The sequence below is a fragment of the Carettochelys insculpta genome, chromosome 11 (genome assembly GCF_033958435.1).
Source record: "Carettochelys insculpta isolate YL-2023 chromosome 11, ASM3395843v1, whole genome shotgun sequence".
In the NCBI taxonomy this organism is placed as follows: Eukaryota; Metazoa; Chordata; order Testudines; family Carettochelyidae; genus Carettochelys; species Carettochelys insculpta.
Genome location: NC_134147.1, coordinates 26,126,099 through 26,152,375, shown reverse-complemented (window position 1 = coordinate 26,152,375; position 26,277 = coordinate 26,126,099). Strand labels below are relative to the sequence as shown.

Genomic DNA, 26,277 nt, shown 5'->3' with positions numbered 1-26,277 from the left:
CTCATACAGAGAACTGAGTGCCTCACGGTAACAAATTCATTGCAAGTCCTAATTTACATACATTAACCAGGGGCTGTGATGACAGGCACTTTAGAAAGCAGCTCAGTGGTGAGCATAGAGAGCAAACACACACACACACGCGTCTGAAAAGGACAGCCCTTGCACATCACTGTTACAATGGGGCACTTGACAATAGCTGAGGTGAGCATCCCCAGAATGCTGTATATCTCGGAGAACCCCTTGGGGACAAAGTATTTTTGATGGAGGGGGCATGCTTCTTTGTAGCAAGGCTCCTTTTCCATCCAGACCAGAACTTGGCATTTTCACATCCCTACCTTTCCAGTTAACACACGGCATTGGGAAAGAGGATTCCTACCCACAAATCCAGCTGGTTCCCATTACTATGGTAGTCATTTCACACCTCAGCAGCCTAGAAAAGAACCCCTCCTCCGAACCTGAGACAAAGCTTTTATGGTAATTACACCATCAAAACAGCTGGAGTACTGGCATAAGGTGGCAGAGAACCAACCCCTCAGGTTTCCCACAAAAGGCTCGGTCTCCTACTCCCATCAAACGAGACACAAGTATGCAGCAATAACCACAGCTGCCCCTAGTCCTGTAGTGATGGGACCTGGGCTGGGGGTGTTGAAGGGGATTTATGCAGCTGACATGACAAGGCATGTGCCAAGTGTTCTGACTTTGGATGCTGGTTCTTCTCTTGAGCCTTCAAATTTCTGGAGGGTTGCCCATGCAAGGAGAAAGGACCTGCCCTGCCCTGTCCTACCTGGGTGTATCTCTGTCGGTTGCCATGGGAATCCCTCCCAGATACAGCCCCATCCAAGATGACCTCATACTGCCACAGAAGAGGCAGACTGCATAATCCCCCCTCAGCTGTTTCGCCAGCGGCATGTCGACTGCCTGGCTGGGATGCAGGTCTTTGGAGAGCCATCTTTCTGTCCTTGGGGCATGGTTGGCAAATTCATCCCCCTGGCAGCCAGCTGAGCTGGCACAATTGTTCATCCCTGCTTACTTCCCCGCACTGGAGGAACTTGAATGAGTCCTTCACTGTAAAAATATGAACCTATGGTCTATACAACCAGACCAGCCCAACACCTTCCCTGGCAGGAAGCCGATGCTGAATGGTGGGTACATGGCTTGCAACAAATGACTGGACCCAGACTGGACTTCTGTGCTGGGGCAAGAACCCAGCTAGCCAGGGAGAGGGATCGCTTCCCCTGCACGTCTGACCCTCTTGGGGTAGAGATCTCCATCATTTCCCAAAGCAGCAGGCAAACCCTGTTGCTTTGGGAAACGATCCAGCTGTCTTCAGAGACACCTACAGAAAATGAGGACCAGGGACTAACTCATGTGAGATTCTTCCTGGCCTGAGCTAGAGTTGCTCTAACTCATCAGCAAAGACTGGAACCCTGGAAATTCACATACCAGGCTCATATATGAGGTCTCCTACTGAAGAAATCCATGGCTCATGCTCCTGGCCTTTCAAGCAGCTGCATGCACTAGACTGCGCTGTGAGATGTTTATATTACAATGTCACAATAGCCCTGCCAAGTTCCGCACATCTGGAGTCTCAGTACACAGAGCTGGGGAAAGCAGGTCTGGGAAACACAGCAGCTCTAGGAGTGTCTTCTGCTCTGCAGCACTCAGTACCCCAGGGTTAAGCACATTAGTACTAGAGCCACATGGAGCCCAGAAAGATGGGCAATGCATCAAAAGAGACAGTGATTTAAGAGATGCTGTGATCTTAGAACCAGGATGCTGGAGATTGCTGACCCTTCTTGGGTTTGTCTAGGCTCCGCATCTCTAGGGACAGGCTGCTCCTGTGAACTTGGAGTCATTTCTACCCCCAGCTGAGGGTTCATAAGGCAGAGGCACACACTAATTGACCCAGCATCTGCACAACTAAGGCAGGCAGGGCTTTATTTCCTGCTAGCCGATTTAGCATGCCTTGCTTGGGTCCTTAACTCAATTGTTTGGATTTTTTATCTCCAATAAAAGGAAAATGTACATGCTTTACTTAAATGTTTTTTTGTTGAAAAACTGTTATTTTTATGAAGTTAATTTTTATTTCTGATTTCTTTAAACAAGGATTGTTAAAATTTGTCCATTTAATTTTTTTAGTAAAATTTTAAATAGGAATTCCATCAAGTATTTTTTTTTTCCTTCATCCCCATAACCTCTCATCATTTGCTATGTTTTAACAAACAAGGGCTACACAGCAGTGCCTCGATTTGTGTGAGCGGTCCATTCCCACGCACCCTTGCGTAACTCGAATTGGACATAAGCTGCGGGGTGGCTTTTTCCCTGGTGGAACGCACGTTCTGCACCCAGGGAAGCAGCAGGTGTACCTGGCGTTCCTTTGGAAAGGTAAGTCCTGGGGCTGTGCGGGGGGCAGCTGGGAAGGGTTAAGCCTGCCAGTGGGCTGGGGCCATGGGACGGGGCAGGAGGAGTTAAGGGCAGCAGAGGGAGCAGGGGTGGAGTTGAGCCAGAGCCACGAGGGGGAGATTTGAACTGGGGCTGGGGGGCTTGAGCTGGAGCCGGGCACAGAGGGGGCAGCTGAGACAGAGTCACAAGTATGGGTGGTGAGCCAGCAGGGGGCTTGTCCCGGAGCTGCACGTGAGGGGCAGTGAGCTGGAGCCACAGCTGGGTGCGGAGGGGGTAGGGGAGGTTGAACCAGGGCTGTGTGGGGCCAGGAGCGTTAAGCCAGGGCAGGGGGAGCACGATTTTGAGTTAAGCGCAACTCATAAGGGCTCATTTGGAGGGTTCCCGGGCGTCAGTTTGGGTTCTGATAACATTTCTTCCTAGTTTTAAAGCCTTATGTGATGGGGTTCTGGGGTCCCCAAAGCTCTGCACCCTGTCCGCAGGCAGGAGAGTCTCTCACTCAGCAGGAGAACAGCGGGTTTATTAGCCGACAGGACACAGCATCGTACAGAGGAGTCAGTACCGCAGGCAGAGACAGCCAGTCCAATTCATGTTGGGGAGAGGAGGCCCCGAGGGGCCCCCAGAGCTGGGGCCTGGCCCCCTCCTTTGTCTCTCTCTCTCTCCCAGCCCAGACTAACTGCTTCCCAACTCCCAGTTCCAATTCAAACCCCTCAGGCTCCACCTCCTCCTTTGTCTGCAGTACAAAGGTGTTACCTGGTCATCAAGGTTACCCTCAGCAGGAGCCCCACACCCTCTGTGAGTCACTCACATACACACAGGTACCCCCCACTCCATCACACCTTAAGCATTGGTGTAACTGAGAGGGAAAGCAGCACTCCTAAATTTCTGCTTTAGTTCTTGTGTCAGGCAGGGTGGGGAATTCCCAGCCTATGGAGCCAAACCACGAGCTGCACCCCAAGGCTCAGGGCTCCCCACCATAGCATCCAGGCCACAGCAGGGTGGAGGGGTTGGAGCTCAGAGCCTCACGGGCTGAATCAGGTGAGCTGGGGCCAGATCCAGACCACGAGCTCTGCTTGGGGCAGGAAGTGGCTCTCGGCTCTGCTGGTGGGTGCTGCTGTTCTCCCAGTTGGGGGGATGAGAGAGAGAACAATAGTGGCCTCAGCACCCTGCCAGGAAGCTTCACATTCCTGCTGCGGTGGGCTGGAATTGGCTGGCTGCTGCTTGTTGTATTAATCGAGCTACAAGATTGCAAGTGCTTGTGTCAAGGAGCAAATCACTAGCCTAGCCCCTCCCCCCAAGAGGAACAGTAGCCACTGCTTCCTCAGCCATGTCCACCTTCTTCCCTTTGGGCAGCTGCCCCCCAGCACCATCTGAACAGCTCTAGGGTCAGGGTGGGCAAGTACTCCAACATTTTGGGAAGCAGTCAAGGGCTGCACCAGAGTTTGGGTGCAAAAATGAGCTGGGGGTAGGAGCCTGGGGTGCAGGCGTGGGGCCTGAGAGGAAATTTGGCAGAAGGAGAGGGCTGTGAGCTGGGGCAGGTGATTAGGGTGCAGTGTCGATGCAGGGGAGGATTTGGGCCTCAGGGCGGGGGGATGTAGGAGAGAGTACAGGGTCTGAGAGGGGGTTATGACATGGGACTGGGGCAGGACGCTGCAAAGGGTTTGTGAAGCAACCTGGGACATGGGGTTTGGGTGCAGGGTCAGACAGGGGTAGGAGTGCAGGAGAGCCACCTGAGAGAGGGCGCAGAGTCTGGCATGGTGTTGGGATGCAAGAGGGGGTGGGGTGCCAGAAGCAGGCTCTGGCCAGGAGGCCCTTACCTAAGTATCTCCTGCCTGGCAGCACTTCCTTGCCTGCCAGCAGCCCCAAGCTGCTTCTGGCTGGCTCTTCCACATGGCTTTCTGCTGTGAGGGCAGAGCATCTGTGTGCACTGCCCCTACCCCTAGTAAAGCCTCTCAGCTCCTATTGGCTGGAAACCTCCCCTAGAGAAGAAAGCAACAAGGAGCAGCTGGCTGCTTTGAACAGCCCTGCACCCCGCCGGGGGGGGGGAGGGGGCAGTGGGCAGGATTAAAGGGCTTGGCAGGCTGTATCTTGCCTGCCTCTGCTCTAGGGGAACTGCCCAGGTGGAGACTCTCTCTCTGAACGCTCCCCTGTTGTGCCTGTTCCACCCAGGCTAGGATCTACAGAACGGATTGTCCTCCCTTCTGCACGATCAGCTACAACCTCGGCTCCCTTCCTGCGCGCAGCGCCACTGCCAGAGAACGGCTGGCTGTGTCACTCAAGCTGCAGGATGGCAAGAGAGTCTTCCCCAGGAGCACAGCATGCCTCTTGCTGCTGGCCACTCCCCGCCCCAATGAACCTGACAAGTCTCTGGGATCCTAGCTGTCCCTTTGACATGAAGGTGAATGTCATGAGAACACAAGGCCGCCACATAGGAGCATTTCCCAGCCTGAGAGCAGAGATCACCAAGCAGCCCCAGCTCAGATGCAACGTGCTAGAGCCCCTGGGAAAGAATCATCCCTCCAGTATCCACTCTGGCCAAACCAGGACCAGCCTACAGGGACTGCAAAGCAGAGATCCCCAACAAGGAATGCTCAACTGAGAGAAAGATCTCAATGTGAGGCCTAGGGGAAAAGGTGGAGAGAAGCTTGCACAGAGAAGAGGAGAAACCAGGACCCTCTGCAGAGAATGTCTGAGAGCCCATTATTATCCCCTTCCTTGGCCAACAGTAAGAATTGAGGAAAGGCAGATACTGAAACAGACTCTTGCTTTTGAGCTACGAGCTGTCCTAGCTCCAAAAAAAGTACACCAGGACAGCTCAGCTGGTGGTCAGGCTTGAGGAGGTCCCTTCTTCACCTCTCCCTCCTTCAAACTGCCAGACCTTCTATATGAGCTTTGCTTTTTTCCCCCCCCCAGGACCATTTTGGCTCCAAGCAAACCTAGGCGACTAAATCTGTCCCCCATAGCCCAGAAACTGGGAACATTCCCAGGACTAGCTCCAGGGCCGATTTCTTGCCCCCCCCCCTTTTTTTTTTTTTGTGTGCGCGCTAAGGAAAAGTGTGATTTAGTGACTTGGCGCCCCAGGAGTGAGTGGAGTTGCAGGTTCCTAGGAGTTAATGGGTCACATGGTGCATTACTCAAGGTTGTCTGAGGGTTGCACAGGTCAGAACATCATCCAATACCTCATTCACAGTGATGCAGTCAAGTGCCACACAGCTCCTAAGGAGAACCCTAAGGTGAGGAATTAGTTTGTTCACTCCAAGAGAAAAATGGGAACAGGACAGACCTACAGCTCCACCTAGGTACTAACATGGGCTTCCTCACCAGAGTGCCTCAAATCCACAGTGTATCTCCGAATACCCCGAGGGGTAGCAATGTATAATCCTCATAGCACAGATGGAGAATGGAAGCACATTTGGCCAAGGTCTCTCAGAAAGCCTGGCTGAGCCAAGAAGTGAATGCAATCTCCCCTCCACTAGCTCATCCTTTTTGGCCTCCAGCTCACAGGGCAGGGCCCTGTGCTGTGCAGTGCTGCTGCCACCACCTGCATTACTGAGTTAACCATATTAAGAAAATAGCTGCAATAAAGGTTTATTGAGCAACAAGCCAGCTACATTTGGGTGGCAGCAGAGCTGGCTTTCCCCCTGTAATTGCATGAGAGATCTCACACTCATCAGTCTCCCTCTTCTTTCCACTACTGGCTTTGGCATGACCCTCATCCCATCAAAAGCTGCTGGCTGCATGCCATGGCAACTTACACGTCTAGTCACAAGACTCCAGGAGCCGATGGGGACCAAGGGAGGGATGGCACACAGGGAGAAGCTATTCCTTGGGCCCCACCCATAGGGTGGTTATAATTCCGTTACAGTACTGTCCCTGCTGCCACACTGGGAACAGGAATTACGCTTGGAGCAGTAGCCTTAGCTCGAATTGCTCAGAGGACCCTGGCTACTGTAGTCAGGCCATGTTTGAGCTTGCAAAGCACAGAAGACCTGTGCTCCTATTTTAAACCCTGTTTGTATCTGAACCAATTGTAAGTGTGCTAAACACTGGCCCCTGTAGGCCTGGTTCTTCTCACCACAAACATCAGGAGTGATTCTCCCGTCGCAGCAGCAGAGGGAAGTTGGTAGAAAGTACAGAACCCAGGGACGGAAGGACAAAATCCTCTATTATTTGAATGGGAACAGCAGTCAACAGCTTCAGGGTTCTCTGAGGACAGGCACAGATGTGCATTTATAATTAATATCAATAGTAATTTCCAAAGGGAGATAACTGAGTTCAGGTAAGGCAATTACAGACATCTGGCTGCTATGGACTAACGCCTGGCAAGAGACAGATATTCCAAAGAGTCAGGTCTCAAATATCAAAAGGAGCTGCTTGTTCCAAAGGCAGATCCACCCTCCTCTGGGGATCAGGATTCTGGTCTTCAGTGTTCATAGCTGTTCTATGCACCAGTGGGTGGAAAACACAGACAGAATACTGCATGCAGTTGTGGCTACCTCTGAATTTGCTTGTTTCCTAGCAAACCACAGCATGAAGGAACTTATTTCGACTGGTATTTCTCAAACCTGTTTAAATCAGGCCCCACTTCTTTGTGTGTCCTCTGTTTCATCCACCCATCCGTAGTACACATACCACCATCCAGCTCTGAAGGCAGAACGGAGAGCAGTAGCTGCTGGCTGGACACCCAGCTCTGAAGGCAGCACTGCCATCAGCAACAGCACACAAATAAGGTAGTTAAATGGTATTTGTCCACATCATTCGGGGGCTGCAAGCCTCCAGCCGAGGTACTAAGGGAGGACAGTCTGAGCACCAGGCTTTCAGGCATCCTCTTTATTCCCCCTGCCTCCTGGCTGTACTCACTTAAAAAAAAAAAAAAAAAAAAAAAATCACAATACACTGTTCCCACGTCCCTTGACACCCTCCCACACCTCCCCAGAAGACCCATCCCATAGTTTGGGAGCAGCTGATTCAGAAGTACTGTTTAATTAAATTACTGCAAAAAAGGGGGTGGGGGAGAGAAGGGAACTGTCTACAAGTGTGTGAAGGATGTAAGCACCACAAAGGCAGCCTGGTGAAGAATAGAGGAAGGGGCTGTTAGAGCAGACAGAGCAGGGGAAGTTTAGACCGTATCAGGATAACATTAGCAGCACGGTCCCGTAGACCGAACAGCAAGGCAAGCAGCTAAAAAAGAAAAAGAAAAATCATTAGACTCATTGGAAACTAGACTGGTCAAAGCCCCGCAGAACAATCCTGCATTGTCCGGGAGCTGGAAGACAAATTTATTTATGGCAATGTTAGAGAAAGTGACTTGTTCTACAGCGTTTCAGCTCCTTCCTCTGCTCACTACTGCTGTCCCAGGCTTGCCCCCTGGAACTAGCAGGGGGACAGAAGAGAGGCAAGGCTCTCACGCTTTCGAGCTGCATTGGTTATGCAAGATGTTTCCAAATGTGGATTCTCCCAGATGAAAGCTGCCCTGACGGGGCAGCACAGAGCCATATCCTGTGGCTTATGAACAGTAACAGGGACCCTGCCAACTGGACCAGAGTTCCAGAATGCCCAGCAGTGAAGAATCCACAAGGCAGCTCAGTGAGCCACAGCACTCCGCTCTGCAGCACAGCACAGCACAAGGCAGTAACAGGCATCCTGCCAACTAGTTCAGAGCTTCCCCTCCCCCAGCACGGACGAATTCAGATGTCAAGTACATTAGGACCTGAATACTCAGCAACCCATTCTGAACCCTCTTGTCCAAGCAGAAATCCAGTGCAAGCCAGTAGTGGGAGGATTGAATTCCTAACAGTGTACGTTCTCAGTAACAACCGTTCCCGTGTTTTCTACCAGGCTGATTCTGTCTAGAGCAGTGGTGGGCATCCTGTAGCCTGTGGACCCCCTGGCTGCCCTGCTACCTGCTAAGCCTCTGGGGGCCACTCTTCCTGGCTCCTCCCCCTCCCTGTCAGCATTTTTGGAACACTGTCAATTACCTGATTTGTGCTCCATCCTCACCACCCCCCACAGCTGGAACACGGCAAATCAGCTGATCGTGGCTGTTCCAGCTCTGGGAGGGAAGGGGAGGAGCAGCAGAGTGGAGTAATAAACGTGCTCGTAAAGTGCTGGAGGGAAGGGGAGGGAGAGGTAAGCGCAGGGGCTCCAATGCGCTGCTGTGCAAGAGGTGCCTGGGGGGAGGAGGGGCAGCAGGTGACACCCCAGTGGGCCACAGGCTGCTGCAGGGCACTGAGGTGAAGTAAGGCCACACATGCGACTGCCTCACAATTAGTGGTTGCCCATTGCTGGTTGACAGGCTGCACCCCAAGGAAAAAGGTTAGCTGTGGTGAGTAAATCCTTTTACTTCCTTTACAGCTAGTGGGCTGCTCAAGACAAACATTTCTAAAGCTCTGATCTCCAAAGCACGGAGACACACTGGGGAACTTAAGAGACAAATTTGGGACACTCTCCTCTAGTAACTTTCCTGGTCCAGCATGGACAAGTGTGTCCCAGAGCCAGTCGACAGCAGCCTAGGCAGAGCAGCAGACAGGGCTGGAGAAGAACTCCAGTGCCTGATGGTGCCTGCATAGCAGCCAGCAAGCTGGTGGGGGCTGGAGCAGCAGCCAGGGCCAAAGCAGCACTTGGCAGCCTGACAGAGGCCAGGGCTAGGACTGGCAGCCCAGCCAGTAGGGGGGCATTTGGGGTGGAAAGAGCAGGAAGGGGCAGTGGTCGGAGGGTCTGGAAGCAGGGTTACATAAATGTATTCCATCTGCCTGCTGAACAGCTGTCTCCCACCAACTGCAAGTCTTGCTGGCAGCATCAGATTCAACAGCTCACCAAGCCTAGCCACAGGGCAGATGCAGTAAGGGAAGGCAGCAAAGAGGATTAGGATCTAATTGCAGTCATAAACAGAGGTGGAATTGTTTATTAGTTCCACAAGGTTTCAGGCAAAAGGGAGCATGTTTTTAAATTTGTTGGGCCTTACATACATCTCTAACAAGCTACAGCTTGCAGCAGCAGTTTCAGAGCAAACTGCATCAAGAATATGTAACAGTTTCAAACTTGCCCTAATGTGTGCACGCGATGAGATTGGAAGCACCGATTTCCATTAAGAATCCCAATTCAGCACAAGCGACTTAGCTCACTGGACAAGCTATAAAAGTTCTATGACCAACTCTCAGACCCTTTTACATCCTAAGATCCACTTATCAGGGTAATGTGAAAATCCAATTAATATTTATAGCCACAGAGGTCGGGAGAGGGAGGAACTTAAATTCCAATGTTTTCTGTTTAAAGACCAGACACAAGGAGTTAGTGCCACCTTGTGGGAAGTAATCTGCATTACCATTGTCCAAATTGTTTCTACCAAAAGTGCATCTGTGGGTCAAACACTTCATACACTGGGATCAATGCTGATGTTTTAAACTCAGAACATCCTGAAGAATTTGTTTAATTTGCTCTGAAACTAGTTTTAATTTTTGGAACTCCCAGCACACTACAGGCAGCAGTTATTGGAACAACTCAGAAGTGGTGTTACCATTTTGGGTCTGTCCATACAGTCAGCTTTCCAGAGATATCCTGTGAAAGATGCTGGATTGACAACCCAGGAATTCAGGGGCTAGAGAAGACCAACTCAGATATAGGAAAGAGCAGAATAAGCTTCCTCCTCAACCCAACACAGACTCCAAGTAAGAGTTCAGTCACCGTGGTTCAGTCAGTTCTTGGCCTCTCAATACAGTATTAAAGACAGGACTAATCATTGGTGGTTTGTCCGATGTGGACATTTGTCTATAAGGACCCAAAAAGAATCATTAAATCATTTCAGGCAGAACAAGGACATCAAGTTTTGATCAACACTGACTTAGCATTTAGCCTTCACCCTCAAGATGAAGGGTTCTGAACCTCTTTCCCAAGCTTCTGTGCCATCAGACGTCCATTTTACCCTCCTTTACAAGTAGGGCTAATGCCCAGAGGCTTGAGTCAGATCAGTGCCCTGGTACCAAGCACCCTGCATACACCCCAAAGAACTGTACCACACTACTGCTGATGTTCCCACTGATGTGGTTCATGTACTAGGGGTGTCCTGACAGCTTTATTCCAGGTTAAAGAACTACTTGTACTAGAAATGAGAGCTCGGAGCTAAAGCGAGGGTGGCACATGTGCGCACACATACCAAGCAGAAATTGAAAACTCAGGACGGCTGGTGTGTGCACGCTTGGAAGTAAGGAGGTAAGAAGTGAGCTGAGAATATAAAGCCACAATTTCACTATGCAAAGAATGAATGGACACAAGTCAGACACCCAGAACAGGAACATTCACAAACTAGTTGGAGAGCACTTCAGTCTCTCAAGTCTGTTACTACATGCCTGGAAAGTTGCCATACTTGAGCAAAACCTTTCCAAAAACAGACTTCAGTGTGAAACTGCAGAGCTACAACTCACGCAAACTTGAGACTACCAGACTGGGTCTGAATAGAGACTGAGGGGCTAGCTTACTACAAAAAGTAGTTTTTCCTCTTTTAGTATTCACATCTTCTCATCAACAGGCCACATCCACCCTGATTGAATTGACTTTGTTAATACTGATTTGCTACACTGCAATGTAACACCCATTTTTACAGGTGCATATACCTGCCAACTGAAGTGTCCATTTCACGCAGCTGACGAAGTGGGTTCCAGCCCACAAAAACTTATGCCTCAACAAATGTTAGTCTTTAAGGTGCCACAGGATACCTCATGATTTCTGCTGAAACAGACTAACAAGGCTACCCCTCTGAAACAAGCCACAATTTCAACCTCTCGCCAAGGCCAAGCTGTCTGCTCTAGTGATACTACTGTTCATATCCTAGAACTTACGTGTAGAAGCTTTGTGTGTCTGACGCAGGAAAGAGCAAAAGAAACATGAAACAGTTACGTTTCCTGGAACAGCACAAGGCTACCACTCCCCTTATGTGTACTGCCCAGTGGATAGCAGCTCTTCACTTTCCCTGTCTTTCCTAGGCTTTAAATGCTGATGCTTGCTGGGTAGCAGCAGAGCAGACAAAGTCCTTTCAAAGACAAGATTCCAGTACAATTTACTCAGAACTAGAAAAAGAAAAACTAAGCAAACCCTTGGGTGAAGCCATTCACTCTGTGCCCATCAAGAAGGTGCCAGTGCAAGAAGGAACTGTACTGACGGAAGAATGAAGATTAGAGACACTTCTCCTTTTGTTTTAGACTGGTGCTGCAGAGCAAGAGACCAGTGTGACAGGTATCTTTGCATGCTATAGCGGTGACCAAAACAGCACACAGAGCATAAACCCAAAGGCCGGGGAGCTGGGGGGGGGAGGGAACCCCCCCCCCCCGCCAAAAAAAAAAACAAAAACCACACACATTTTATATTTTCCTTAAAGGGAAGAAGGAATCCTGGAGGATTTACAGAAACTGACAAGAGGCCTGAATCCCAGAACGCAAGAGTCTTTCTACATGGCCCTCCTGAACAAACCCCAATCCAGACCTACAGTATCCCCATTAGTCTTCAGCCACTTCTGTGCCATTACATTTGTCTGCAAAGATGCAAAGAAAGAGCAATGACTCTAGGCATCACTTACTCAAACAGTATTACAACCCTGCGATCATAGCTGCATCTTCACCAGTGTTAATGCTAGTTCAGTGTGTCACCAACTTGGAGGTTCATCAAAGAACTTCCACGCCCCACCTAGCCACCAGTAGCACTTTGCCATAAACACCCCTGAGAGCCAACTCCATTTAAATTATATTTATTTGGCTCTGTTTGTTCCAACAGTTAAGACAAGTGTTTGTACAATGCTTACAGCAAGGTCCATCTTGCCACAGCCACACACAAGACACTCACACACAGATCCACCTCTTAGGAGCCCCTGCCCAGACCAAGACGTCTCCATTTTGCAAGGGCACAGCCTAGAAACGGAGCCAGTACATTGCGCTGCGGATCCGGTTGTAGTCTGGGAGCTGTTCGATGGGACCTGAGTGAGCAGAGGAGAATTAGTCATTTAGAATAAAGTGAAGAGATCCAACATGAGTTTCTCAAGTCTACTGCGCTCTGATCAATGATGCCACTGCAGACTCAAATCCTCACATGGAAACCTTAGTCCAAAAGTAGGAGGAAGCAAGTCTATAGAGATTTCAAATAGGCTGGGGTTAACATTACTTCTTATTTGCCTTGACTCATTTTTTCTATGCAAGGGAGGGGATAGATCAGCAATTAGCACATTGGCCTTGTAAACCCGGAAGTCCGAGTTCAATCCTTGCAGGGGCCTTTCAAAGGTCTGAGGCAGGTTAGATTAAAATAAAAAAAATCTGTGAGGGATGGTAATAGGTGCGGCTGAGAGTGCAAGGGCCTGGACTCAATGACCTTTGAGGCCCCTTCCAGCTCTGTGAGAGAAAGGGGTATGTGTGTATACATATAAAATAGTGCTCTCCCGGCCCTTTGAGGGCTCAAACTTAATCCTGGAGATCACTGTGCAGAGGAGGGGAATCTACCAGGCAGTTAAGGGAGGAATGCTGCTTGGACAAGCTTTCCCAGGGGAACATCATGACAGACAGGCTAGAGAGCACTGCAAGGAGTCAAGCCCACTAACTCCAACATGAACTGATGACACCACAGAGTAAAGAGATCACATTTGGCAGGCACTGATGCAGTCTGTACCCTCAGACTGAAACTCCATTGTTAATCACATTTCTGTAGCCTGCAACTGGGCTAGGGGCTGGCCATCAGCCCAAAGCCATTGTCTTAGCATCTGTGCCCAACTAGGGTTTTCAGAACATACTTCAGCATATCTGATGCACAATGGCTGGGGAGACAGAGACATTACCAGGAGGGTAAATTACAGGGAGAAAGAAGCCAAAACAAACTGCAAAATATGGATGCAAAAGGTTAACTGTTAACTTGTTACCTGGTAAGCATCAGGCTTACTGGAATGCTTAGTGGGTAACTGGGCATTTCCCAAACCCTGCTGGACAGCCAGCTGTGTCAGCTTAGAGCAGACCCTGGTAGTATTGGGCCAGCAGGTGGGGCTCCAACCATGGTTACACTAGAGTAACCCCCACTACTCCTGCCTCACAGACCTAGTGAGACAACAGCCCTGTGCCAGCCCATCAATGGTTAGCCTGTTAAATAATATAATTTTACTTGTTTAGCCAGTTAACTGTTTAGACTGATATTTACATCCCCCTTACAAAATATGCAGAAAACTGCCAGAGACCTACCAGTCACCTTCTCCACTATGAACAGAAACTCAGCCCCCCGGCTGTCTTTCAATTTCTGTACCTGTAAACAGGGTCACTCACCTACTGCTGCAACTGCTGGGCACTTGTCATAGATATATTTGCTGCAAACCTCCCGTACCATCTGGGCATCCACAGCCTAAAAGGTAACAAAAAGAGCAGGCGAGGAATCAATTCCTCTTGGAGGACATGCACAGCCCACGTCAGTCTATAGAACTAAAGTTTCTCAGGTTCTCTGTTAGGTGTAGTGCTACACAAAATGCCAGAGATTGTACACACACAGGGCCAGGTGATGAAGTTTCCTGTCATGTCGCTTTGGTGTGATTATACCCACTGTATATCTGGCTGGGGTTTGAGTATCAAAAGAGAGGAAGTTTGACAAATTGACTTTGGAGTTAAGTTTAAGAGTTCCACATGAGCCAGCCGTTCTTGACCAAAAGGAAGAATCAGCACAAAGAGGGCTTGGGGGGGTGAGGGAGGTGTCTTTGGGGGAGATCACAAACACCTATGAAAGAATACTTATCCTCTCCCAATATTATGCTAATGTTGCCATCTCAAAACTAAATGAATAAGCAAAGGAGAACTTTAAGAACCAGCTTTCTGCAGGTCAGTAAAATATTAAATGTGGAATCGCTTAAGCTATTTTAGTTCAGGGTTCTAGCTAGAGAAGTTCTGATGGCATAAACTCACTGAGACTTTTCCTGATGAAGATATATCCTGGCCATCTCAAAGGATATGGATTCACTCAAATGAGCCCAAATCACTAATGTTACACTTGAGTCACTTAACACATGTTGTAGCACTTGTCTACAAGGGATGAATCAGCATCTAGACATGGGGTACTGGAAGGTAAGTGTGACAGCACCATAACACTAATATCGCCTTAAATTTGTTGCTCTCACTGTACATTTTTCAGTTCAGCAATGATTCCGCCTTTGACTCACAAGGATAAACAGCCTTAGATGCAGGTTTTATGCTCAGTAACAAACACTTGGAGTAAGTTTAAGAGTGCCCCAGTATGAATTGATACATACAGCAATTCTGGCATCCCACTCAGCCAAAGTTATACGGCGTCCATAGTTCAAGAGATGACTCCCAATATTTTCACATACAGGCGTGGTACCTGGAAAAGATGTAGAGATGTCTTAGGAAACACCTCATGTTTTGACCAAGAAAGCCAAAGGGCTTCCAGTACATCATATCTTACTTTTTTCCCCCCTCAACCGTGCTTAGGCAAGTGACCCATACAACTCCTTAGCCAATTGCCAAAAAACCAGTTGTCACATTCTCCTTCAATGGGCGTTCCCAAGTAGTTCCAGTGGGGCTAGAGAAATGCATTATGACTTCCACCTCTGTGAACCATGGTGCACACCTCACTCAGGTCATAACTAAAACTGATTTCATGGTCTCAACCTTGTCTTTCACAGGCATCACAAGGACGGTGCCTAACTTATTTTGGCACTGCCACCTTTATTCACGAGAGGCCCAGGGATAGCATGGCGTGTTACAGACTAGGCTTCAGAACTGACAATGCTGGGGTGGCATCTTAAGACAGTGTCTCAGCCCAGGTCAGGGCTGAGCAGTAACTTGGCATACTGCTGGTCAGCAGCACTTTGCTTTCAGCCAGAGCACCTCCTCTCCAGGAGGGTCAAAGCTTAAAGTTAACACACATACATAGCGGCCATCCCTTAGAATATAACGTACCATCCAACTGAGCCACCAGGGCATTCCGTAGGATGTTCTTGGCTCTCTTCACCTCCCCCTCTGTCGCACTGGTGCACAGACGCATCCTGAACAGCAGTCAGAGAATAAGGGGCTTTCAAAGACTTTCCACTAGTACAAGATAAGCAGCAATTACGTCCCCTTTCATTCATTTTTAACAGTGCCCCTCGATTTTCAACCTCTTAGACAAAGTGAATGCTAAACACACCATGTATTGTTCAGAGTGGCTATGAACTCAACAATACGTAGCACAGAAAGCTGTCTGGAGCAAGCCACTGAAAGTATACGTAGAGCACACACGGGAGGGATGACAAATACCTTATCGAGCAGTCACAACTGGGAGCACCTCAGTGATGTGTCACTCCAACTTGGCAGCCAGAACCAAGACAGCAAAGGAACCTGGGCCTGCTGCAAACTCTTAGTCCTACTGTTATGAACTTCAAATGCTCAACCTCTGCTGCTAGGGTTGCTAAGTGTTGCAAAATGGGAGTCAGCCAGTACGCAGGGATTGCAGTTACTGGGGTTTCTGTACAGTTTGGTAGGTTTCCTTCAACTCTTACATCCCATTCTAGCATCTAGTTTCTCTTGTCTATTTCAATGGTCAGCTTCTGGGTACAAGGGTTTCCTGCTCCATATGAGCAGGACCTAGCACAGGGGGCCCCAGTATTTTTTTTTTTTTTTTTTTTTTTTTTGCAGACTCTAGGCAACTGCTGAAACACACATAAGAATGTGAAGTCCCTCTAACCTGGCACTGAACGGTCCCCAACACTAAGGTATTTACTTGTCAGTTGAGAGGATTGAGACTGAGCACTGGGTATCACCAGGTTATCTTTCCTAAGTGTAACAAGATAGTGGACAGACTACCTCAGATGTTTTGGCAAAGACAAACTTGCTTGGGGATATGAGGCCTCAACATTAGAACAACCTCTAACATCCCAACAAACAGGGACCACCATCATCATTCAGAGAGGTTGGGAGATAAAACTAGAACAGTGGGTGAAATTAAGGCACAGGAGTATTCCAGCAGGATCTCAGGAGTCATTTCTCTTATAGTCTGAGGAGTTTCTTCACAAGCGAAGTTGTGGACATCCCATGGCTAAGGGTTAACACGAGACTTCAGAAAATACAGGATCCTTCTTGACAGTTCATGAGTTTCAACTTTGTTCGACAGAAGCTCTCTACTAGATCTAGCCTCTATAATAGGAGCTGACTACACACAGACAGTCACACTTACCATTCTCCCTGTGCAAAATGCAGAGTATCTTCTACGTTCAGAGGTTCAGAAACAAAATAGAGTCCAAAGAGGCCTGTGTCAGAGTAGCAAGTGTTGAAGGTCTGGAAGCTGTGACAGAGCTTATTCTCTGATGCAATTGTAGCCAGCCTGCTGGACTGATTCTGCATATAAACAAACATCCTCAGTGATTCGAATAGTCGCCTTTTCTTCGACAGCTCAAATGCCTCCCCTGAGGTGTGTACAGGATCAGAAGAGCAAACAAGGTAGAGAATACAACAGGATGCCATATGAGGTGGTCTCAGGGGATATTCCAGACTATGACTTCAGGCATGACAAGCTTTCATGGCAGAAAGTAGACGGTACAGCTTGCTGAAGGCTCTTACATCTCACTAGACTTCTCTACTTTCCCAGCACTACACAATGGAGGTGCTACTTAGTATCATTCCCAAGAGCTATCACAAGGAAGATGGGGGCTGCTGGGAGTTGGTGGCCTTGAACTAGAATGGATTACACTGCAGGCACGCCCTGCCACAGGGAGCTTCTATACAGAGAGAGATGTACATTGGATTTTAAAGAGGTCCTCACCATATTGCAGTCATAAGATGTGCTGGTGTCATAGGGATTCATATTACCCTACCTTGATGACATACCACCAACTCTAAATGAACAGCCTTTGTGTCGCAGGACAAGTATAGGGAAGGGATATGCAGGGCAGAAGAGGGAGCATCTCGCTGGGAATCCCCCACTCAGTCCTTCTCCAGACCTGAAGATCACTGCACTACAGACAGCTCTCTAGAGAGCTGGCCAGTACAATCTCATCACCCACACATCCAGCCCAAGAGATATCCCAGATCAGCCCCAGGTGAACATTTCTACACTACCTTCCAGATACACAGGCAACCCCCATTTCATGGGAACATTTCAGAATTCCACATTATATGCACTACCTTCCTGCTCAAGAAGGTCATAATGTTAAACCACTGCAGCTAACGCCCAGTGTCATTCTCCCAAATCTCTTACCTTACCACCCAGAAAGGTCTGGTCATAGTGCCCTACGATCGCGTTAGCTAGAAGAAGGGGAATATTGTCTGGATTGGACCATCCTGGCCCTTCCACTGCAATAGCAACATGAGCCAAGGGGAAGGCATCATCTCTGACACGGATCTGAAAAACATCAAGGGGCATGGGAAGAGCAGAGTGAACACCATGGCTGCCTCTCCAGGGACTTATGCAAAGGATGGGTTGATAAAATAGGGGATCTGGTGCTGTCACAGGAAAAGTCAGCTAGCGTGTCACCTGTAAGTTCCTGTATGTAATATGCCCATTGCATTAGCAGATGGGTCTGGTTTCTAGACTTCATTGTGTCAAAGATAAAAAGTACTAGCCTCAGCAAGTTCCTTGGGGTCATACTTACACCCAACACATTTTTGCAAGACTGGCAGAGCTGCGTGGGGTTTTAAGACTAGTGCAGCAGAGCCTACTGTAGGGCAGGACGGAGGTGCCATCTGATCATACAAAGAGTTAAGATACCAGCTCACTGAGAGATTTCACGCCCCAAGTGACCAGGGGCTAATTTCACAAATGTGTGCTTTGTACGCAAAGCAATCAGCTTCTGCCAGGAAGCATTTACCTCGCTCCCAGTGAAACGGCAAGGTGAGAGGATAGGCACTGCATCCTCCTTGTATTGAAAGGGAACTCCAGCCAAGTGCTGTCTGGCAAGATCTACCAGCTCGTCATGGGAAACACCTGGTAAAGGAAACAGAAGGAAAAAGATCCATGTAGCTGCTTGAGCCTTTGAAACTTAAGAGAAATAAACTGATGTCCTGTACTATGACAGGCCAGAGCCCCAGATAATCAAAGGCACCTTCGAATCTACAGTTCAGTTTTAAGATACCAGGACTTGCTAAATTGTTGTTTCTCAGCTGTGGCCACCATGGCTGCCCTGTCTCCCTTTGGAGTCAGAAATGCTAGAGAAGTGGTGTCCAGTAAGATTTATCCCAATCACCACCCAACCTCCCTGCTCTCCACAGAGCCAGGCACCAGCTCCCACAGCTGTGGGCGACTCACCACAACCACTGTGGCTGGAAACGCGTCCCAGGCCGCCCCTCCAAACTGCCGGCCCCATGGCTGGAGCCGTGCCAGCCGCTGCCGCCACGCGCTTTTCCCACAAAGTGGTGGGGCGCATGCACAAGTGGAGGGCGCTCCACTTGCCATACCATTGTTCCTGTTCACCATGTGTGGTGAATAGCAGGCGTATTGGACCCAGAGCGCTAGAGGAACAGGCAGCTGGTGTGAGTCTCCCACCTTCCAGGGGTGGGAGAGTGGAGACTTGGACTTCCCACTCCAGACCAATGGAACAGGCTTGAGCCCCCAGCACGCTACTCCCCCGCCATTGCTCCAGCCCTGGACTTAAGCTGCCTGGTAGCAGGTTCCACCCCCCCACCCCACAGTTCTGACAACAGGCCCCCAGGATCCATCTCCAGGTGCACTGCAGCAGTTGCCAGCCCCGGCTCATCATCTTCTGTCCACTGCCCCTGAGCCCCACTGCCTCCTCCATTTCCAGACTTAGCCAGCCCCATCTTCTCACTCCCTTTGCATCCTACAGTCACAGGGCAGCAGGCTCTGGTCCCAAGCACCAGAGTTTTGGGTACCAATGTTGATTTCATTGCGCTTGGCACTCTGCCTCCTCAAATCTCCCCTCTCCCTCCAACCCGTCGCCTCCAGCCCTCACTGTCTCCCAACCCACCCCATCCATCCAGGGCTTAATTTGTCCCCTAGCTTGCTGAGGCTGAGCAAATCAGCAGTGAAAAGTTATATTTGTGTATGTTTGTTAATACTGCTCTTAACTGCCTCCCAGCCAGTTAAATTTGCTTCTGTGAAAAAGTGACATAAAACAATCATACTCCTTATCAACTTTGCACAGCAGCAGACTTACCAGCTACAAGCCAAAGGAACAATAAAAGATTACATGTAAAGCAGCTTAGCTTTGTTTTTGTTCTGTTTCGGTCCAATAAAAGACAACTGTACATTTTTTATTAATGAGTTTGCCAAAAATCCTTATACAAACGCACGCTTTGGACATGTGCACAAATACTCACGTGACATTGAGTATTTTAAGAAAAAATATCAGAGCAGCCACAAGCAAAGGCTGATGACTGCACTCTGAGGCAGCTAAAAATGTATTGTGAGAATCCCACAGCTAGACTCCCAGGAAACTAGCACTTACCTCCAGCAGCTGCCAGGACCATGCGCGGGGCCTTGTAGTGGGTGTCAATGTATGTAGCTAGATCTGCACGAGTCAGCTGCCTAAAGAGTATACACAACATTTTAATATCTCCACAATGCAGCAACGGAAGACCAGGGTAAGTTGCGAGTGCTGGTGGTCAGGAAGACAGGCTCTCAATGCAATGGAGATGAACACATTCCACATTCCCTTGGTTACGGTAATAACATTATCTGGGAATCTGTCATCTAGCCCTCCATATACCATGCTCTGAGAATTGGGAATAGGTTACTGACCCTTTCCCTTCTCAGTCTCTAGTTCAAATTCAGCATGTATCAGCTGTGACCATGAGTAATTAATCTCAGTTGGCTGTTGACAAGGGAGATGACAAAGATGCTAGGCCCTTGAGCAAGTGGGGGGAAGTGGGAGGTAGTTCCATGCTCCCAGAAGAGGCAGAACAGAAGGCAACTGACCCTCAGAGCCTTCCAGATCATGCTATCCCCACCTCCCCAGGTAGCCTTAACAGCTGCATGGAGCAGCAGCTGGAGCACCAGGCCCCTTTAGCCCATCAGGCCCCCCCATCAGCAGGCCTGCCTTTTGAGCAGACTACTGACATGGGGTGATAGCTATTGCTAATGGACAAGCATCTACAGTCAAGGCCATCACCATCCTGGCACGTCATCACAGACTACATTTAGAGAAGGCTGCCCTCCTGACCTAAACTGACAGCCCCTCTAGAGAGGGCTGAGGCACAAGGGGGGAGAATACGAAACAGACTCTTATGTAGCACTGCTCACACCAGGCCTATCCTTGGGCAACAGGACTTTAAACTCCGGAACTGACCATACAGTGTCAGTCACCAGCAGTGGGAAGCAGAGTCAAGACAGAAATTCCATGTCTCAGATGAACACATCAGACATGTACGGCACTGGGTGCTGCAGGCCAATGGCTGGGGCTGGCTTTCTTGTGCAAGTACTTTTGTTGCCGATGTGCTTTACTGGCAAAGCCCTTTCCACTCTCACTGCTCATGCAGGTCCCCTTTTATCAAATTCAGTGATCCATAAAAGGAACCCTATGCTCCCAAGAATTAAGCACATCAGTGGAAGGGGGACCTGTCTTGGATTGTTTTCCAGATCTAAAAGAGCAGGTTGGATGCTTACTTTATGTTCTCCGTGGTTCCCTCGACAGTGCGGCTCAGGGCAGTGCCTTGGAAAGCAGTAGCATGAAGATAGTCAAAGGTTACATCTGTCAAATTGCTGTCAATTTCCTGCAACTCCTGAAGGATGGTGGTGCGTTCCTTCTCTATCTGAGAATCCTCCAGGCTGCAGTTCTGCACAATGTCAGCCAAAATCTCGACAGCTACAACACACACATACACACTTTCTCAGCAACTCCTTTACCTGGCCACTATGGAATGGAGCAGGAAACTGAAGACAGGCCAATCTGGAGAAGGAAAGGGGGTGGACTGGAATACTCTGTGCCAAGACTCAGAAAAGCAGGAATGTAGGAGACCAAGATGAGACAGGGTATGGGGAGCAAAATGAGCTAATATCCTAGCCACTCATCTAGGTTCAAGGCTCTGTCAGGTCACAAAACAGATACAATGCATTTGTTTTGATATACAGAAATCCCCACATTAAAAATCAATTCTGTTTGGCAAAACAATTTGCTTTCCTGAGGCATTATAGAACTGGCACAGGAACAAAATAGCAGTTCAGAGGGCCGATACACAGGCAAAGCAATGCGCGTTCCCAAAACTGGAAGAGCAGAGCATGAAGAATGTCAGGAATAAAGTGTGTAAGACACATGTAGAAAGCTTGCTACGTCTATGGTTCATAATAGCCAGTAGCAAGGGCTGTTAATGTGGGCAAACTATACATCCCAAAGGGCAGCTCACCTTCTCAACCACATACGAGTCACTCTCATGCACTCAAATTATTAAGACCCTCTACAGATCAGTAGTGTAGTAGGGCACAAAGGCTTATTTTGGAAGAACAGGAAGCTGAAGGCTTGAGCTCCATTCAAAAACTACATCCATCAGTTAACGATTAAGGATCTAAAAGTGCTCAGATTGTCAGGGAACTAATTGAATGATGGCATTAGGGTCTCTGCTTTTCTGACAGGCACCTGATAACAAGAGACAACAAAAAATGTTTCTCTGCCCTCAGGCTCTCGATCAGAGACCTAATCATCCAATGGTCACACTACCTTTGGGCAGGTCTTTGGACAGGGCTTTCACAAAGTAGGCAGTCTGCTCCCGGGAGGTGTAACTGTTCAGGTGAGCACCCATACTCTCCACTTCCTTTTCAAACGTGGCACAAGGACGTTTCTTTGTGCCCTAAAAGAAAGAAATGTTAACTAGAAACTGGCCAGGTTGCAACCTAACAATGAAAGAACGAAGTAAGGACACACAACTTCACAAAACCCAGGGCTCCATTATAGAAGCAGCTACATGTAAACAGTTTCAATCCAGCAGGCTGCCAATAGTACCTATTAATGAGGAGAAATGAAATTTTCAGAAGGCCCGAAACACGCTTGTCATCTCCCAGTGAGGCTGATCTCCCAGTGAAAGCTACTACACAGCAGGAAGGCCTGCTTGCACTAAAAGTGCTGCTGAGCAAACAGCTGCTTTATCAGCAAAGCTACAGACTGTCAGCCACAAGCAAAGTTCTGTTATTTACAGCACCGTGCATCTAACATGGGCTCAATATGAATAAAAGTTTTCTACACAAGTTTGTCCAGTAAATGAGTTACCCCCAAGATAAGCAGCAAGTCTCTAACCTGTCACATATTTAAATTGTGAGCAATATGTCCTTTGCCGCAAACTACATGAGTATCAAAGCAAGAATGCTTCATTTTCAGTAATCTTCATATTAAGGGCAATTTATATATACATAATTCTAGATAAATAAAATTTCTGATGTTAGGGTTATATAAAGTGGGCATTTTTTAAACACAAAAGTTGCAGGTTCCCCCTCCCCCTTTTCCCCAGTTTTAAGTGGGCTAAATTCATATTGTTTAAAATAATTTCCTGAACTTCCAGAATAATTCTTCAGTCACAAGGACCTCTGCACACTCTTCTTGAATTTAGCACTGCCATTGATGTTCACGCTACTGACTGGGCAGTTTGCTGTTTAGAGCCATTTAATGCTATTACATGACCAGCATATGAAACACTACAGAGAGTTAGGTGCACAAATCCCATGAGCAGTGGGAAGACTAGAATTCCCTGAACATGGACTAAAAGTCAGTACAAAGATTCAATTCATATTAATAGATAAAACGTCTTTTTAAACAGAGGACAGAGCTTGAGCTTTTATTTTGTCCTTATAAGGGGCTGTTTTAGGTACATATTGGATTCCATTGTAATATAAATGGTCCAGATGAGTATTGGGATCCTATTCTGCTAAGCAGTAAAGTCAGTTCCTGCTCTGAAGAGCTTAAGGCCATTTTCCTTTCAAATTTCACAAGGATTATGTCCATGCTTTGGTGCCCACATATCTAAAGCAGCAGTAAGTGGGAAAAGTTGAATTTTGTAACATGTTTTTGACCCACAGAAATCAGAGCCCTATGTGACAAAGTCAGACACAAAACAATAGAGAGCCCAGAGTGATGGTTTGATCATAAGTAGAGAGATGAGGTTGATTCCCATGAAAATTACCAGACCTTATACATCATCTCACCTTGAATGCCAGATGTTCCACAAAGTATCCTGCTCCATTGTTCTTCTCACTTTCATAACGGCTACCTACCCCAATCCACACACCCACCTAATGAGAGAGAGAGAGCAAGCAGAACAAACACAAATAGGAACTACAACTAACAATACATGCTGGGTTCCTTGCCGATAAGTGTAATACTCGGAGTTTAAGACAACCCCAATGCTAGAAGCAGGACAAACTACCACCAATATTGCAGGGTTAGTACTGTTTCCGTTTTTCAAACAAGAACCAGGTCTATTTATTCCACATACTATGCAACATAAGACAATACTTTTAACCTCAAAGATGTATTAATTCAGGGGTCAGAAAATTTTTTGAGGTGGAGTGCCAGTATTTCACCTTTTGACCCCATGTACCATCTGAGTTCTGATGATACTTTTTAAAGCCATCAATAGCCCTACTTAAAACAGCTTCATTAAAAATTAAATTAAGATTCAGCACTTTATCATTTAGCTGAGGGTTGGTAGCATTAATTGCTCTTTTGTTAATCCACAGATGGCCTGCCTTTGAGCAAGCTCCCGGCTGCATGTGGGAGAAGGGGCGAGGCTGAATCCACACCTTGCGTGCTAATGAAGATTGGCTTGCTTGCCACTCTTGACATGCATGCCAGGGGTTGCTGACCCCTGCATTATGTAATCAGTGGATGTCACAGTTAAGTGTAGTAGTAGTAGGCATCCTTCAGTCTGCATAGACTATGGATCGCGCCCTTTAAAGTTTTAGTTGAGGACTTCATTTACAGCGTCTGTTGTGACTATAAAGACCCACACGAGAGTGACAGTCCTTGCTGCATCTCTTGCAGATATAGTGGGTGTCTGGCAAGTCCTTATTGTGCTTTCTGTGCGCTCGCTTCTCCTCTGCTAGCTGTAAGTGCAAGAAAGCCTAAAAACATATGAATGGGCATCACTGGAGTTTTGAGATATTTGTCTACTCATTCCAAAGCAAGTTGTGCCTTTTACTTCTACTCCAGTTTGCCCAGAGTCACAGGCAGCAAATGGCCGAATATATGCTGCTAGCCTTGGTTCCAACATGGGCTGGTCTTCTTTGAAAGACCAGTTCATTACTGGAATGGAGTTAACAGTGATTTTAAAAAGGATGTGAAATCTTCCCATACTTACTGTGCATGTAGGCTGGCCAGAATCCTCTGAAGCCACACGGAGACCGTTGTCCAAAGAGGTAACTTGCGTCTCTGGAATGTTATGGAGTGCCTGGGCGTAGGTAGCTGCACTTCGATTTCTCAAACTCATCCAGGCTGGCTAAAACAAAACCACCCACACTATACTGCTAAGCCACCAAAACAGAGACTGCCAAGAGTCACTCTCTGGGGCAGACTTAAGTTAGCCCAAGAAAACAGTTTCACTTGCTAAAAACTTTCCCACTGTAGGTCCCTAACCAGTACTATATAGTTTAAAAGATAAAAAGTGCCATATTCTTAGATCTCTGGGTACATGAACACTATGGGGGGAAGCCCCCAACACCCACTACAAGTTACTGAAAAAATATAAAAGACTTCCATAAGCACACTTAAACATGGCTCCTCTATTCAAAATTTGGTTTGCGTACCATGTCCTGAGTGCTGATCCTAGCGAATCTCAGAATCTAAGACTTATCAAACATGGTTAAGCACCAGATTAGTCTCAGCCTCTAAAATTAGCAAAATGCTTTCACTGCCTAAACATGGTCTCTCTTTTGGCAAACTAAATAAGAAGGATGAGAGCAATCAAGAGGGATCAAGGCAAGCCCCAGAAACAGGAGTTTGAAAGTGGTCCTATTGTAAACCTAAACAGATCTTTTTGCAGGGAATTAAGCACATTCCAAAATCGCAATCTTCACTATGGGTCTCCAGTACTGCTCTGCCCTTCCTTCCTATGCTAACACTAGGGACAGATCAGTACCATGAGCTTAATACTGCCATGTTTGGTGCATCCCTACTTGCCGAGCACTCATCCCACACGGCGGATATATCTTGGTAGACACCTAGTGAGCGCAGAGTACCACATCCTCTCCTTTGCGCCAACACCACAACGGAAGTTATACGCCGTTCCAGACAGTCGCGCCCAGCACCCCCGCGCCGGCCCAGACCGCAGGGAGTCGTCCCCCCCGGGCACAGCCCCCCCCGGCCCAGAGCGCAGCGCCCCGTCCCCAGCCCCTGGGCCCTGACCGCAGCGCCCTGTCCCCTCCCTGCTCTGGGGAGAGTCACCGCGAAACAGGCCCCCGCAGGGAACGGCCCGGGCCCGGCCCTCCCCACCTCTCAGCCCCGTCCCCCTCGGGAGCCAGGTCTGGGCCGCCACGTCCCCGCGACCTTCGCACCGGCCCGGGCGGTTTGGCCTGCACCGGCTCCAGCTCCCCACCCGCAGGTCCGAAGCGCGCGGCCACTCACCGAGCAGCGGGGTCCCCGCAGCAGGGCTCGGCCCGCGGCACAGCCGGCCCGACACACAGAGGAGGCCGCCATCTTGTCCCCAGCTCACCGACACCGAGGTCGCCGGACCCGACTAGACCGAAAAGGACGCATGCGCGGGAGGACAAAGCAGGGAAGTAAGGGAAAGCGCATGCGCAAATAATCACTGGTTGGCAGGGGGATACGCATGCGCACAAGATGCTATCGTGGGGCAGACCCTGGGACAGCGGGTATAGTCTGGCTGAGACCCTATTGCGCCATCTGTTGGTGAGAGGCCGGTGAGCCTGTTCTCACCTGGGCAGAGGGCTGGGTCCTTAACCTCACCTGGGGCAATTCATGGCTCCTGCAGATTTCTTTGC

The 26,277-nt window shown here is 48.6% G+C and overlaps 1 protein-coding gene across 1 annotated transcript; it reads right to left on the bottom strand.

Annotated features, from left to right (window-relative positions):
- Positions 1-12,120: 12,120 nt before the first annotated feature.
- Positions 12,121-26,038, bottom strand: UQCRC1 (ubiquinol-cytochrome c reductase core protein 1). The gene is made up of 13 exons (XM_075005227.1): positions 25,901-26,038; positions 24,639-24,776; positions 23,485-23,571; positions 22,010-22,139; positions 20,962-21,160; positions 19,805-19,884; positions 18,209-18,324; positions 17,599-17,742; positions 16,579-16,739; positions 15,327-15,412; positions 14,657-14,745; positions 13,686-13,761; positions 12,121-12,361 (listed from the first exon to the last, which is right to left on the bottom strand). Exons 1-13 carry the CDS (start codon positions 25,970-25,972, stop codon positions 12,297-12,299), a joined length of 1,443 nt encoding a protein of 480 aa, XP_074861328.1. The 5' UTR covers positions 25,973-26,038; the 3' UTR covers positions 12,121-12,296.
- Between the last annotated feature and the right edge of the window lie 239 nt (positions 26,039-26,277).